General features: G+C 36.0%; 4 protein-coding genes across 6 annotated transcripts; 1 reads left to right on the forward strand and 3 right to left on the reverse strand.

Moving 5' to 3' along the window:
- The first annotated feature begins 67 nt into the window (after positions 1–67).
- LOC104711734 (putative envelope ADP,ATP carrier protein, chloroplastic) lies at positions 68–2,811 on the forward strand. The gene is made up of 10 exons (XM_087466016.1): positions 68–514; positions 600–656; positions 750–812; positions 917–973; positions 1,295–1,378; positions 1,584–1,652; positions 1,729–1,841; positions 1,940–2,109; positions 2,239–2,317; positions 2,500–2,811. Exons 1-10 carry the CDS (start codon positions 173–175, stop codon positions 2,603–2,605), a joined length of 1,140 nt encoding a protein of 379 aa, XP_087322142.1. The 5' UTR covers positions 68–172; the 3' UTR covers positions 2,606–2,811.
- Positions 2,812–2,839: 28 nt separating this feature from the next.
- LOC104711733 (high mobility group B protein 1) lies at positions 2,840–5,227 on the reverse strand. Of its 3 annotated transcripts, none has more exons than XM_087466019.1 (9): positions 5,104–5,227; positions 4,893–4,940; positions 4,483–4,558; positions 4,115–4,237; positions 3,955–4,012; positions 3,817–3,861; positions 3,437–3,517; positions 3,300–3,368; positions 2,840–3,182 (listed from the first exon to the last, which is right to left on the reverse strand). In XM_087466019.1, the coding sequence occupies exons 3-9, from the start codon at positions 4,548–4,550 to the stop codon at positions 3,090–3,092; spliced, it is 537 nt and encodes a 178-aa protein (XP_087322145.1). In that variant the 5' UTR covers positions 4,551–4,558; positions 4,893–4,940; positions 5,104–5,227; the 3' UTR covers positions 2,840–3,089. The 3 variants fall into 3 exon arrangements, with proteins under 3 accessions (XP_087322145.1, XP_019084842.1, XP_087322143.1); XM_019229297.2 differs by having other exon boundaries at positions 5,027–5,179; XM_087466017.1 differs by having other exon boundaries at positions 5,020–5,155.
- Positions 5,228–6,724: 1,497 nt separating this feature from the next.
- LOC104711736 (clathrin light chain 3) lies at positions 6,725–8,334 on the reverse strand. Its single transcript, XM_010428466.3, has 3 exons — positions 7,908–8,334; positions 7,371–7,524; positions 6,725–7,249 (listed from the first exon to the last, which is right to left on the reverse strand). The coding sequence occupies exons 1-3, from the start codon at positions 8,222–8,224 to the stop codon at positions 6,944–6,946; spliced, it is 777 nt and encodes a 258-aa protein (XP_010426768.1). The 5' UTR covers positions 8,225–8,334; the 3' UTR covers positions 6,725–6,943.
- Positions 8,335–8,647: 313 nt separating this feature from the next.
- On the reverse strand, positions 8,648–13,919 carry LOC104711737 (sulfate transporter 3.1). Its single transcript, XM_087466020.1, has 12 exons — positions 13,185–13,919; positions 12,833–13,040; positions 11,888–12,059; positions 11,643–11,708; positions 11,270–11,383; positions 10,831–10,947; positions 10,232–10,358; positions 9,795–10,081; positions 9,397–9,587; positions 9,235–9,320; positions 9,080–9,156; positions 8,648–8,980 (listed from the first exon to the last, which is right to left on the reverse strand). Exons 1-12 carry the CDS (start codon positions 13,528–13,530, stop codon positions 8,795–8,797), a joined length of 1,977 nt encoding a protein of 658 aa, XP_087322146.1. The 5' UTR covers positions 13,531–13,919; the 3' UTR covers positions 8,648–8,794.
- Between the last annotated feature and the right edge of the window lie 2,436 nt (positions 13,920–16,355).

Below are 16,355 nucleotides of genomic sequence, written 5' to 3' on the forward strand. Positions count from 1 at the left end.
AACCCATTTTGAGACACGTTAAAGGCCCATAAAGCCCAATAGCTCTCGAGTCTCGAGCCCTACTGTACTGGCGCCATTTGACGGAGTTAGACAGAACGGCTTCTCTTCTTTTCGAAACCAAAAAAAAAAACCTTACTTCGCCTTATCTTCTTCCCTCTTTAACTCAAAAACCATGGAAGAAGACAGAGCCGTTCTCACATTTCACCGTATCCCTTCTCTCAATTCCTCTCTACTAACCTCTTCCCCAGCTAAATCCGGCACCGTACATTTCCGCCGCCGCCGCATCGTGTCCGCTCGCGGAGATGTCGGTTTGCGCAAATTCGCGTGCATTTCAATGGTGGAGAAGTGCGAGCAGAGAGAATTCGCACCGACGATGGCTCAGCTCTTGAACAATCCTCTTGCTATACTTGCTCTCGTCCCCAAAGATGCCGCCATCTTCGCCGCTGGTGCTATCGCCGGAGCCGCCGCTAAAACTGTTACTGCTCCTCTTGACCGTATCAAGCTTCTTATGCAGGTTTTTATATCCCGTACACTCTTTTAAGCTTTAATGTGTTACAGTAGAAGAAGATGAAGGTGAACCTTGTTTTAATAATCTGCAGACACAAGGTATACGACTTGGACAACAGAGTGCAAAGAAGGCTATAGGATTTATAGAGGTAATGTTCGTTCGTGTAATGTGACTTATTAGTCTTTCTTCATGTTAGAGATAATTCAAGAGTTTATTTGGAAATGTATTTTTTTTTTTGTAGGCAATTACTATGATAGCTAAAGAAGAAGGAATGAAAGGTTACTGGAAGGGAAACTTACCTCAGGTTCTCTTTAACTGTTTTCTTGTTCTGAAACTTGTGTTTGCGTGTTTTCAATAATGTTACCTCTGGAGTTGTTTTGGGTATTGAGTTTGAAAATGTGGCATCAGGTTATAAGAGTGTTACCTTACAGCGCGGTTCAGCTTTTGGCTTACGAGAGTTACAAGGTGAGTCTCTGTGTCATCTTTTTGGCTTATGTATTAAACAGACATAATAATAGATTGTTTGTACAAGCATAACTTCAAGATGATAAAATATATCTGAATTGACATATTAGTTGCTAGATAGATTATCCAGAGGGAGCTTGTGTGAGAGTTAGATTATATGAATGTCTTTAGGAAAGTTTGCTTGATTGCATTAGCTATTTTTCTTGTTACCTGTATTGAAACTGATAACATTCAGCTTAAAGCAAGAGTTCTACATTTTTTTTGCTCTGTCTCTCTATTAATTTGTGTCCTTTGACTGATGCTTCCTTATTTTGAATTCAGAATTTGTTCAAAGGTAAAGATGACCAGCTCTCAGTAATCGGAAGACTTGCAGCAGGTGCTTGTGCTGGCATGACTTCTACTTTGGTAAGTGATTGTAGTTTGATATATTTACTGGTTAGTAAATTATTAAGATTACCTATCTATTTGTGGAGCCTAATTCTTTCCTCTATCTGGTTCCATCAGTAGCTCACATCCTTATGATGGCTGTAATGATGTATGTCTGAAATATAGGCACAAAATGCTCTGTCTACTTGATCAATCTGATTCTTGCTTTTCGATTCTTATGCAGTTGACATACCCTCTAGATGTTTTGAGATTGAGGTTGGCTGTTGAACCTGGGTACCGGACAATGTCTCAGGTGAAATGGTTTTTCATTTTATCATTCCTGTTCATGCATTTATTGATAGGCATTGTACAATGTAAACTTCTTGCAGGTTGCTTTGAGTATGCTCCGTGATGAAGGAATCGCATCTTTCTATTACGGTCTAGGACCTTCCCTAGTAGGGATAGCTCCATACATTGCTGTAAACTTTTGTATTTTCGATTTGTGAGTTTTCTAAACTTTCGTTCTTTCTGTTTTTAAGTACTCATACCAAAACAAGTTGAACCGCGCTAAGATATCTCTTTTGCCCCCCATGACAACAGGGTGAAGAAGTCTTTACCAGAGGAATATAGACAGAAGGCACAATCTTCTCTATTAACAGCTGTTCTTTCAGCTGGTATTGCAACACTGACATGTTACCCTCTAGACACTGTGAGAAGACAAATGCAAATGAGAGGAACTCCATACAAGTCAATTCCAGAAGCATTTGCTGGTAGAGTAATCTATTTCTTCATGCAACTCATTATAGCAAGATCTTCATCAAAAGATACGGTCTATTTACTCACAGTGCATGTTGTGTATCAAGTTTTGAACTGAATCATCTTTACATCTGGTTGTGCAGGAATCATAGACCGTGATGGGCTTATAGGCTTGTACCGGGGCTTTTTACCCAATGCATTAAAAACTCTTCCAAACAGCAGGTTAGACTTCTGATGTCAGATTGCTGTTTTGATAATATTGTAATCAACCTGTATGCCTTCAGACTCTTTAGGTCTCTAACTTGGATCTTTGAGTATTGTTTTAATCTAAACGTTAGAAACTCACATTGCAAATAAGTAGAGGCATGCTAAAACATCCATTGCTGTTTATGTTTATTTTGCAGCATTAGGCTGACAACCTTCGACATGGTAAAACGCCTTATCGCCACAAGTGAGAAGCAGCTTCAAAAGATCACCGATGATAACCGGAGTCGAGACCAAGCTCAATAACCATTTTTGGGTCATAATTGTTTCACATGAAAATTTTGGAGCCGCTAGGATAAATTATGCTCGAGTGCTAGTTTTACATTTTATTGAGAAGTTTACATTGTTAGAGCGAAACAAAGTTTGGCTTTTCACTTTGCAAGTTCACGTTTGCTATGCCTATTCGGCAAAATTCCTGTCGGAAATTCATTATATCAACCACTTTGAAAGAACCTTGAGAGTCAAGAGATCGGAGATACATTTGCAGGGAGAGTTTATCATATATGCCTATTGTGTTTTGATTTGGATGATCACTAAAGCAGCCATTGTTACATTTTGTTGTGCAAAAAAGCTGAAACAAACATCCCGAGAGATGCTAACAACTGTTTCGCTTTCTTAGGAAAAGGAAAAGAAAAAACACACGATTTTAGATCTATAGTTTACCACACACAAATTACACGATACACCCTCGGTTAAGTTTGAGATACAAAATCCTATTTCCATCCCCAGTTTACTCTTCTTCATCGTCGTCCTCATCATCGTCATCATCATCTTCGTCCTCTTCTTCATCATCACCTGCTACTTCCTTCTCTAGTAGCTCTTCCTGCAGAGAAACATGAAGCCAACCATACATATTCAGAAAGCAAACACTCACTACAAGAGAAAATGGGTCGTGTATAAATACACTAGAGACACTTTACAACGTTTCATGGAATTTTACCTCCCCACTGGCTTCATCTTCATCATTCACCTCAGATCTAGACTTTTCGGATTCATCACTACCTTCCTCCTGCTCCCATTGCAAGGAAAAAAGAGTTAGCCATGTAAATATTTTTATAGGAAAGGCTTAGGGCTTACCATGTTTTTGTTGTATGCATCCATTTGCTTCTCATATTCAGCTTTCCTCTTTGCAGCTTTCTCTTCATATGGAGCTTTTTCCTATGAAAGGAAGAGGTGAAACACATGTCAACGTCACAGTAGAATCCTTTTTGGTATAAACATCACAACTAGGTGTTGACAAGTAATGTTTTATAACCAATGTTTAACTACGGATTAGTTTAGTTGGTTTAGGCTCTCTGCTAGCAAAATCCAACACACGCTATTCTGCTAATTATCAAAATAGAATGTGGTTGTATGAACAAGGCGGCGCAATTCAACTTATAAGATAACTATTTTTCTTTGAAACAGTTAATTCCATCACAGTATCAGAGAGAGAAAAGTTCGACAGATACACTTACAGCTTGAGACATTGACTTCCATTTCTGGCCTCCAGCTTTCCCAACCTTCACAAGGAAAAGACAAGGTAAGACCATAATAACTTCAAATAACAAGGACTAAGTACGTGTAAATTTTCAAGGAATCTCCCAAATGCTTACTGCAGAGACGGCCTTCACATTTGGATTTTCTTTCTTAAATGTTACCCTAAAATCTTCTCTGAAACAAGAAACAAGAAATCAGTAAGAAACTTTTAGGAAGTTGAATAATACAACTATACAAGTGGGAATCTCTTTCAAGGAAACCATCCAGAATACTTACAGAAAGACAAAGAAAGCACTAGGAGCTCTTTTGGGTTTGTTAGGATCCTTTTTGGCCTTCTTCTCTTTACGAGTCTCTCGTTTGCTAGCCTTCTCAGCTGGTGCCTTCCTCTTTCCCACTTTCCTGAACCAAACAAACAGACAGACAACAAACCTTTTTTGTTACTAATAATATACAAAGCAACAAATGCTAAAAACGGTCTAACCAACCAAAGCTACAAAATCAACAACGCCTTAATGATCACAAACTACTTGAATTACAGCTGAAGCAAAGCCAGTTTTGAAAAGGATACTTGAAAGGCCAATTTCAGCAAGACACAAACTCTCATCATAAATTACTCTATAAAGCTTTGTATTTGGCGATCAAACCTGTCATCGGCTGGCTTCAAGGCTTCTTTTGTGGTCTTAACTTTATCTTTCCCCTTTGCTGTTTTCATCGCAGCAACTACATAACCAACCGAAATCGAAATCATATCTCTTAGTATAATTTTGACAATTTCATCTCAGATAATTTATAAAAACAAAAATTTGTCAGAGCAAATTCAACATATAATAGAACACAGAAAGTATAAAAGCCAAACCTTATCATGAAAAAAAAAAAAAAAAAAACAGATGAGAGGAAAAAAAACAAATTCAAAGCTCAAAAGATACTAAAATCCTCAGCTAACACTCAAATCAATCAAGCTCCAGATTCTCCACATAAACAAAAAAAAAAAGAGGGCAAAACGTAAAACAATTATTCGAACAGATTCAAATAATAAAGGAAAAAAAAACATTACCGTAAGAGTAATTCGAGAAGAAGAAGAAACGGAAGATCTCAGAAAACCCTAGCAGAATCAGAAAACGATCAAGAAGAGAGCAGCAGCATAAGAGATGAGGGGAAAAAAGCAAAGAGATGCTTATTACCGGTTACCTGTTAAACCTAGAATTGGCGATCACCGGTTCAATTAAAAAAGGAAGAGGTTCCAGTAATATTCCAGGTGCTTTTACCTGCTATAGCCGGTTTATGTGATCATACTGAATGAAGGTCGTTGATTTGAACGGTTGCGATCAAACGGTTGCCGCCAAATGATACATTACAGAGATTCGATAAGGATGCGGATGCGAATGCGATGCGACTAAAATGTGTCACGTGCGGTGTGTGTATCTTCTTTGGGCCTGACTTAATTATTTGGGCATAGTTTAGGCCTGTCTTCAATCAATAATAGCTTAGTCCTAGTCTCCTAGATATAATTTCTACTAATTTATTGGATTAGTCAATTTTTTTTTTTTTTTTAACCAAACATTAATAAAATTAAAAAAGAATTCCAAGATTGGTGACCCAAACTGGAGGATAAAAGTTTACAAAAATAGTTTCAGAAAGCAAAGTTCTTGACGACCGAGCAAGACAATCAGCCCTTGAGTTGAAGTCTCGTGGGATCCTAGCTAGGGTGAAGAAAGGGTAAGAGGACCAAAGCGATAAAAAATCCTCTAGGAGATTCGTAAAGGCCAGTCCTCCGGCGTCTGCACCATCCGTACTAGTTCGGCACAATCCGTCTCAAAAACCTGGCAGTCGACTCCAGCCTCCAGTAAAGACTCCATAGCCCAGATAAGTGCCTGAAATTCCGCATGCAAGGGAGTAAGGCCTCTTCTATGACTCCGAGCTCCCAAAAGAAGCGTTGAATCCTCGTCACCGCAGCACCACCAGCCTAGACTCTGGAAAGGATCTGAACATTTCCATGAACCATCAAACTGACACCAGGGAAAAGAACCTCTGTTGTCCAACAAAGGCGGAGGGTCCAGATATCTCACCGAATAAGATTTGGCCTCCTCCCACAATAATTTTTTGGTATCCGCTTGATGCAAGATATCAATTTTATTCAATTTTATTCTATACACTTAAACCTCTATAAATTAATATTCTTTAAAATAATATTTGCTATAAATTAATAATTTTTTCCGGTTCCGATTGGGCCGGTGTAAAAAATGACACAATTCGATAAAATAATAGTATAATATTTTTTAAAAATCTTATGTAAAAATATAATCCCATCAAAATCATAAATAAATAATGATATAAACTATATATATCTATTTATATATATATATATATATATAAGAAAATTTAGTGAAATATGACTCTATTGTTGTTTGTCTATTCTTGAATTTGTATTCTAGTTGGAGATTATCTTTAGTCTTTTTTATTGCATCAAAAACTTTAATTTTGGTGTTGTTTTCTCAAATCGCATCAAAAAATTGTAGAGAATTCTATATGCGATAACTGCTTATGTACATGTAACTGGTTCTAAAGGTACCGCAATATCTTTTTTGACTTCATCATTACCATGAGGGATAATAGCATCAATTTCTTAAAATTTTCTAACATTTCTTTTTTTATCTGGATAATCTAGTAAACTATTGACATCGATCCGATTACGATAATTAATATTATAAATTAAGAAAATACTATAAAAAATATGAATGATAACAATTGTACCTTATTTTGTAATAGAAAATTTTCAAAATTATGAAAATGAAAAAAATTATTTTCATAAATTAATACTTATTTTATAGTCTCGATCTTATTTATTAATTTATTGAAGTTTTACTGTAATTATAATAGACCGGGGGGTCCACACGCATTTGTATGATTTTATTGAATACTTATATTAATGTACATCAAAGTTGAAAACTGTATGGGAAAAAGCCAACAATGGTAAAGACTAAAGAGTAAGACCATAGGCGTAAGCCAAAACAAGCAAAATTCGGGACTGAACATGTGGAAGCTTAACAAATCAAAAGACGGTTTACGCAAAATAAAGAAGAAGTTAACTTGTCGCACAAACATAAACTACAACTTCTCTGTAGCTGTGACCTGTTCACTGATCACATTCGAGTCAGCTCCGGATGGTGAGGGTGATTTTGGCTTCATATGAGTTGGTGGATTGTGTTTGAGTTTCGTGAGCACTTGACGCATACGAGACAGATCAGTGGGCTTCCCAGGCTTTGGTCCTTGGATCACAGTTATAGCTGGCTTCTTCTTGTTCTTCCCTCTACTCTCTATAACTGGTACTTCACGAGGAATGAGTTCCGCAATCGCCTTCCAATTGTTTTTGTCAGCTTCAGCGTAAAACTTTTCTTGATTCTCCAAAAACAACTGACCAAACAGAAAAAAAAAAGACAACTGTTATAGAACTCAGAATCCAATGTTCTTGGACCTACTCTACAATAATCTTGAATGATAAAGAATAAAAAACAAGTGTACAAAGAGAAATCACCTTCTCTTTCTCGCGGTTAGATTTCATGTTGTTTTCAATAGTAACGTTACGCTTGCTATAGAAGTCAGCCTTGTATTGATCTGCTGTTTCTATAATTTGCTGAACCATCTCTTTCTCTTTCTTTTCTTTCTCTTCCAATCTCAGAGCATTTAGCCTTCAATTACACATCACAACAAGACTTTTTCATATAAGCTACTCATCAATATAGACATATAATCAATAATCATAATCAACCACACAATCACATAGACTACAATAACCAAAAGATTCCATCTAATTTACTATCTTGAACAAACTAAGAGATTCCATGTAATAATTTGGTCAACGTTTGGAGTCAAGAACTTAGACTAAGTCAATTGCTATATTAAGGTTTTAAGCAAATTATAAAGACTGGTCCAAAACTCACGAAAATCTCTAAGAATCGAATCCAAAAAAAAAATTCAAAGATTATATAATTATTTTGTTTAAGAAAACAGAGTGATGAATCAAGTAGGGTATCAAAAAGCTTGCATGCACGAAGAAAGCTTTTTTTTTTACCTTCGCCACTCTCTAAGAGCAAAACCCTCTTCTTTCTCCATATCCGATGGAGGCGGCAAAATCGAACCGTTCGTAGCATCGGAACCGTTTATGAACGGCGGAGTTTGAGTCTCCGGTAAATCCCCTTGATTGGACAGAGGAGACGAATCGTCGCCTGGTAACTCTTTCTCCGGTTGAGCATCAAAATCAGAGAAGGACGAGTCAAACCGCTGAGACTGGAATCGAGACTCGTAAGCCGTGTAGTTACCACCATCACCACCCGTCGAAGGGTTTGACTCACCGAGTCCTGACTCGTCGTTGCTCAAAGATGACGACATCTCTCTCTCTCTCTCTCTCTCTCTCTCTCTCTCTCTAGGTTCTGTTTTTTTCTTCTTACAAAAGTCTTCTTTGCTCTGCTTTTGGTGTCCGTGTCCACACTAGGTTTTTCATAACGAAGCATTCATCTACGTGCCCTTTTATAATTGGTTGTAAAGTAAAAGACACAAAAGTAATGAAAAGGATACATCGTGAGTATCGTGAATCTCTGCCTCTATCTGATTGTACGCTTACGTGTCTTTTTTTGTATGGAGCAAAGAAGCTTCGTATGGTAGACCTTGACGTACAGGATTATTATCGACAAACCCCTAGCCTGATGGGCTTTTATTTATACACTTTTGTGGCCCTTTTAAGATATGCTGCTCCAAAAATTAAAATGGCAACTTTCAAACCGAAGTATACCATCCGAACCAACTTCTTCCGAGTCCTTGAAAACATCCATATATATTGCATGTGACTTTGACACACAATGACACAATCAATATTACAAAATGTGTTTCATGTTTTACTTGTTTCCTGATATACGAGTTTACATCGAAACTACTTAATAACGATCGAGTAGTCACAACAAACTATACGTTGTTCCAAGGCTCTTTAGTGGAGGCTGGTTCGTTTTTAAACGTGTGAAGCATAAAGCTACAAGCCTCCACGGCTTCTCCTACAGTTAAGAACATCCACTCTTTGCCCAAATGATCACCGATAAAGTTGGATCTGGTTAATTTCTTTACTACCTCTCCTTTTGGATTTGCCAGTACCAACTGTGGGATTATAATACAACAAATAGAAATCATATGAGGTAATGGATTACGGATAGCATATCCTTAAAATGTAATTATATGGCTACGTATTGTGTTTACCTTTAACGCCCTTCTGTCGATGACTTTCTTAATTTCCTCCATCATACTTATACCGCTTGTGTCGATATTACCAACAGCTGTTTTGTTCAAAAAACATACAAAGTAAGGAAAACAATACTAGCTAGTGTCAGAGAAAATCAAGATCATATCATTACCGGACATATCGAGTATAATATATTGTAAACTGCTTTCTCCTGATTGTTTGACTCTATCTTCCTCTTCATCGATCCACCTAATGATTCTGTAAATGTATTGAAAACATATTCAAAACAAATCCTCAATCTTTGGCATGTATATACGAATGAAAGTTAGGTTACCTTTCACGCAAGTAACTGGCGTTGGCAAAGTAGATGGGAGCATCAATCTCTAAAATGAGAAGACCAGGAACGGTTCTTGAGGAAGGGTACTGCTCAGTGTTCCTATAGATCATGCTGTTTGGTATGTTTCCCTTCACCGCCGTTTTTGGCCTCGACACAAATAGCAACAACCTTGCTATCGATATGGCCACCTTCATCACGGCGAAAAAAAAAATCTCATTTCAAAATGTATTGAAAAACTATTTTCTTACAGTTGCAAAATGTCTTTAAATATTTTCGTAAAATTGCAACTGTGTAAATGACAAACGCAAATAGAAAATCAAAAAAAAATCAAAAAAAAAAAAGAGATAATGAAGTCTATGTAAATTCGGCACTATATATAAGATATATTTACTTACTGCGACGACGAGTCCAATCTCTACACTGCCGAATACGACCCCAACGTAGGCGCTCATGCAGACTAGGAAGTCGAACTTATCGACTTTCCAGAGATGGATGGCAGCTTGATAGTCAATGAGTCCGAGCATTGCGGATATGATGATGGCCGAGAGGACGACGAGTGGTGTGTAGTAAAAAAGCGGCGTGAGGAAGAGCAGTGTGATCATAACCGCAATTGCCATAACTATGTTGGACACTGCCGTCTTGCAACCCGCGTTGTAGTTCACGGCCGACCTCGAAAATGGTCCTAGTAGCATGGTACGTCGTAATTAATTAAATACTGTATTACAAGATTTTCCATATAATGATATAACATGCATGTATTGTAATGTGACTAATGTGCTAGTTGTCTTCATATATAGAAGCCATATGCTGTGTGTGTTAGTAGAGTACTTACCTGTTGTGAGGTAACAAGATGTGAAGGAGCCAACGATGTTCATCATTCCAAACGCTATCATTTCTTTGTTCCCGTCTATATTGTAGTTCTTGAACATTGCAAAGCTCCTCCCTACAGCTATTCCTTCCTGCATTTTACACATGAATTTTATTTTATTTTGATGACTTTTAAAATTTCACTATTTACAATCAAAATCGTTATTTATATGAATAGGTTGCTTGATTTCTTTTTTTTAGTTTTCTTAGATCTAACTTTAGTTAGAGGAGAAGTTATTTAGTTAGTTGATTTGTTAATTTCTACTTGCTATAACAAGCATGGATGTAAATAGATAAGGAATATATTATATATAACATCTATAAGTTAGTGATAACACTCTATGTCTCTACACAAAACTTATTCTTCTTATTTTATATCTTGGCTAGTACTCTCTCAAGTTTCAAAACTTAATATCGCTAGCTTTCAAAATTCTTACGTTATATCCAGTTACTTGCAACTAGTCTCTAGTTCCATATATAATAAAATATCTATATACTGTATATATCTCTAGCTTTGTATATAACTTAGAATAAAACCCAAAAAAAAAGGGACTATGGGCTTACAGCGAGAGCAATGATGCCAGTGATGAGGCCAGTCTTAACAGCTGTCGCCATGTAAGGCGAAGTAAAGATGAGATCAGAACCGGAGAGTGGATTCAACCCTTTCTTCAGGTTCCCTATCTGCACAATCAATCGGTACATCTTACTTTATTCTATCATATCTCTCTCCCTTTCGGACAAAACTACAAAAGTCCATGAGCCCACTTCTTTTGTCATAAGTCTATACCTTCAACTTCATGCTTCTTGTTCCTTTTCTGACCATAATATTCTACCTAACTTATTTCATTTTCTTTAAATTAAATTGTTTATAGATTTTGATGAAATACATACATACACGCTATATGTCTTAATTAATTGAGAATGATTTTGTTTATTTATTCTTTTTTTCAAATTTTAAAGATAAATAGATAATTAAGGTGATCCAAGAGAGAATGAATAATACCACTTGAACACCATGTCTCTCAGCATGAGTGAAGTAAACCAAGAGACTTCCAAGAATCACTGAGGTCAAAGGAGCCATCGCCGCCACCCAAAAGAATTTTGGTTTCTTCGTGCTCTGCATCATCAATTCGTAGTTAAAGAATAAATCAGTTTTTTCATTAATATAGTGTAATTAATTACATCTAAGGATTACTTCCAATCTCTCGTCACATTTTTTTTATTCTTTCCAGAAAATAAAGATTGAAAAAGACGAAGAACAATAAAGTAAATGGGATTATACGAAAGATCATTGTAGCGTGCAAGTCGAAATAAATGATACACTATTAATTACGTAGTCCCTTATTTAAATGATAAAGGTAGAGAATCAATCTTACGAAATATCTGGTTGAAAGAAGAAAGAAAAGGAAACCACAGCCGAGAACGCCACTCTCCCATCTCCACTACACACCAACAAAAAAACAATTAAACAAACAAAACATAAACACATGTTTCTTGTTTAATACCATGATTATTTTAATGAAGAGAATCATCATCGACCACCTTGGGGATGATATTTTGGATGTCTTTAGTAAACTAATAATTAAATAATTAATAAAGACATAACGGAAATGAGAGACACCTGGTGAGTTTGGGAGAAAACGGAACGCATGACAGAGATAACGTCAGTGGCGTCAGTGAAATGCTTAAGTCCGAAGATACCCTTAAGCTGTTGAAGACTCACAACCGTCGCTGCTCCTCCCATGAATCCTACTATCGTTGCATGCGATAGAAAATCCACTATGAACCCTAACCTGCAAATTTTTCATTTTCATTATTTTTTGTTTCTTTTTTTTTTTTTAATGTTGTGTATTACGTACTAATTAATTAACAATCAGTTTGCATTATTTAACTCATGTCATCATGATCAAACTCACCAACCTCAGTTAAAGCCTGTAGGTCCTAGTCCATTTCTGGCCAGGTATACCGAAATTTTGGGGAACCAAATAAAAGATTCGACCTATAATATACTATTTCTATACGTCACAGAACTGACAGAAGTGATCTCTCGTGTTCTTTTCAATCAATGACACTATGATTTGTGTACATGTATATTCAACCGTTCTTACCAGTAAATTAAAGTAATTATATTACAGTATTCTAGTATGATTCTCCACTGTTGCATAGTATATTTATATTAAACCAATCATTATACCAGTCGAATAATTATATTACCGTAAGGTTTTCTATGATTATGTAGCTTTGTCCATATTGGCTCGTTTGTCAGCTACTATTATCTTTGTTTCACGTGACTTAACTCGCTATGACGTATTTCACTCGTAGTTTGGGGTTTGTGAATTATTTTAGAACGTTTTTTTATTTTATTTTCACGTACAAAAGGAAGAAATCAAGGTAAGAAAAAGTTACTATTTGGTAGATATTTTATATGCCAGAATCTTTTGTCCACATGCTTTGGATCCAAATGTATATATATATATAACTCAATATACTTTTACACAAGTAAAACCATATGAAAAAGACAAAAAAAAAAATGAATAAGGGTAAATAAAGTAAAAAAGAAAAGAACCTGAAAATCCCGAGAGAGGCTTCGAGAACGCCGGCGAAAAAAGTGGCGGTGAAAGCAAGGTGAAGGTAAAGCTTAGGATCTTTCTCAGCATCGACTTCTTTGCTCAGCATCGCACCTGTCAAAAGAGACGCAACCGCTACTGTACCCACCGCCAAATCCCTTGAACTCCCTAGCACCGCGTACACCAATGGCGGTACAAAACTCGAATCTAAGCACAAAGACAGTAGAAACAAGTACACAAACCTAATAAGAGTTTGGTTGTATCACAAAAACTTTTTTTTTTTTTTTTTTTGTAAATACAGAAAATTTAGCGGTTAATTATTAGAAGAAAAGAGTGAATAATAACGCTTACAAAGGCCAAGGATGGGAGGCAAATTGGCAAGTTTGGCATAACTGATGCCCTGAGGGATGGCCAGGCTAGCTATGGTGATTCCGGCGATGAGATCTGATTTAAAGAACTTGAAGTTGTAGCGTGGAGCCCATTCAAAAATCGGCAAGAAGTATTTGAGGCCTAACACCACTTTTCTTGATGCATTCTGGTTCTTAAACTGTCTAAAAGGATCGTCCGGAAACAAAGTTTCCTTGAGTGAGTACTGAAGTGACTTCAAGAACGGCTGAGGCTGTGGAGCCTCCACCGTGTGATGGCGGCGGTGAAGCTCCTCCGCTCCTTCGGGGAATGTGTAGTCCTCCGTGCCCATTTGAAAACCGCTCGAGTTGGGTTTAGGAAGTTTTTTTTGTTTGTTTTGGTATTTTTTGCTTTCGGCGGTTGGAAGTGAGGAATGAGGAGAAGTGCTAAGGTGGTTTCTTCCTTTTATAGGAGTTTGAGCATAGTGTCTGCATTAGTAAATAAATAAATATATGAGAAAATAACTCAAAAGCGTTGGATTTACTATAGGAATAGATATCACTCGGTGAAAAGTTATTAAAAAAAAAAAACCACTCATGACTCATGCATGCATCTTAATTAATATATCTCATAATATAATTTAATAAACGCATATCCAAAAATTAAGATATCCACTATTCTTTCTTTTGTTTTGGTTGAAGAAGATATCCATTATTCTTAATTTATGGTTTTACTCGGTCCGGTTCTAGAATAATTTTGTTGTTGTTTACATTTAAAATTGATTACACAACTAACAACAACACAGTAGGATAAACTAGTACACAATGACAATTTTTATAATTAAGTTGATTAATGTGTGTATTATTTACACAAACAGTTGAAGGTCTAATAAATTTGAAGTTAACATTAGTTTGACCTAGCCGTGAAAGTGAAAATATAAATATAGTTACAAGAAGTGGATAAAGCTCCGATTCACAGATGTGTGATTCTGATGCATGTATTGTCCCGGACACAGAGAGAAGACGCGAAAGCCAGAAAGCTTACGTTTCCACTTTCAATCATTTTCGTAAAATTACACATTCTACCCTCAACTCAGCTACTGGATGATATCATCATCGCTCCCCCCTTAATCATTATATTACTTTATAATTGTATGGCTCTGCTGACACTTGTCCATTAGGAAAGATGGGTTAGTTTCTCCTCACTGCCATGTCACATTTTCCTTTAGATTAGAAAACTATACAAATGTATATATGTAATTCTGCAGGGTTTAAAATTGGCGTTTTGGGATATTTTTCGAAAACTTTTCGTGAACGTGCCTAACGTTAGGAGTTGAAGATGACGATTCCAGCAACAACAAACGGTCGCAATGCTTTAGTCGGCATATAATATTTTACCTATTTTTCTTCTTTTTTTTCTGACACACTTCATTACTTATTGTATGTTTCATACTTTAATTGATTAGAAGTTTCTAACTAACTGTTGAGTTTTGGTAACGGTTGCAAACACATGAAACACAACGTTGCTTTAGTAATCTCTTTGGATTGACCGTTCCAAAACTAATCTATCTAAGCTGACTAACCTTTGTAACTGAAAGATTTTATACCCTTTTGTGAATGAGTGAATCTATACTTTATTCGGCAGATACAAAATCACTTTCACCTCTGAAAAGTTGAGCCTAATTGACGAAATTGGTATGTCGTCTTTCCGTTTCTTAGCCAGAAGTTGAAGTGCAATCACAGCTGGATGGGCACGTGGTAAACGATGGTTTAGTTTTTGTTGTTTATTACATGAATTAAGTTTTGTATAACTTGTTCCTACCGAATCTTTCTAGCTCCAAATTTGTATGTATATGACTTGTTTTGTTTCCTGACCTCTTTTTATTTGCATATAGCAAGCAAATTTATTTGATATGTTGCTTTGACAACTAAACATGGTGAAATCAACTATATATAGTTTTGTAACATTAACAGTTTAACCCTCACAAGTTCTATAACTTCCCATAAACAAAGTTTGCTATATTTAACGACAAAACCGTTTGTTGAACATTGATTGGTTGTCTAAACCGAAACTCTAATTAAATCGAAGATATAACCAGCCATATCCTTTTCTTATAACCAGCCAGTTATATAGCTTGTTTAGTTGTTTACGTGATCAAAGCTAGGTGTTTCGGAGTACATATAAGTTTTTTTGACCCTAAATTAAAATGACATAAAGACTCTGGTCAATTTAAGGAGAGACGGTTGTTGACCCGGAATATAAACAGGCGATATGTGACGCGGCTCGAATCACAGCCGCAGCAGCCATATCTGCTTCTGCCTAAAAATGGAAATGAACTTCACCACCACAACAATGACATCTGGATTTTTTTTTTTGTATTTTTGTATATTGTTTTGTTTTTTCGATTTTTTTTTTTAATTTTTCTCCATCAATATATTGTAATAAATGTGCTTTTCTTTTCTTTTAATGCTCAAAGAAAACGATGGATCAGCTTGCTACGTACTTAATTCCTTTATTTTTCCACTTACAATGGCCTTTGTTTCACGCTAAAACAACCGCGAAATATGATAATAATGATGAAAGAGCTACTCTCTGATTGCTACTCAGTAATTACTAATTACACATGCATCACAAAAAGAATAATGTATGGATAAAGCGTCATATATAATAGAATTGATGAAGGCTCCAGTCATATTAATAACGATACTTCAACAAAGAGACGGCTGTAAAAAAAAAAAGACTGGACGAAAAGAGAAGTAATTAATTTATAGGTTCTATAAGCAACCCTGACATTTTACTTACGGACATTACCAATTCTTTGCTTATCCTAAGATGATTTAGCCACAACAACAAAATACTACGGATATAAGCCGGCTTTGTATCCAACGGCGGACCTATGTGTATCAAAGGTAGGTCAGCTGACCTCCCCAAATTTTAAAATTTTCCTTAAAATCATGAGTTTTGTGTATTTGTATCCAGCCAATTTTGTTTAGTAACATAATATTTTAGTAATTTGACCTTCCTTAATTTTATTGTGACATAAAAAGTCCATTAGTCCATAAGGAAAGAAGAAGATTTTATATTCCTTTTAAATTAGAAACAAAGTTGGCCTAATCTTTTAATCTTAGTATTAAATTATTAACCGCTGAATTGAATTAAGAAGAACAGATCATCACT

Source organism: Camelina sativa, chromosome 9, assembly GCF_030686135.1.
Source record: "Camelina sativa cultivar CO46 ecotype springtype chromosome 9, ASM3068613v1".
NCBI lineage: Eukaryota > Viridiplantae > Streptophyta > Magnoliopsida > Brassicales > Brassicaceae > Camelina > Camelina sativa.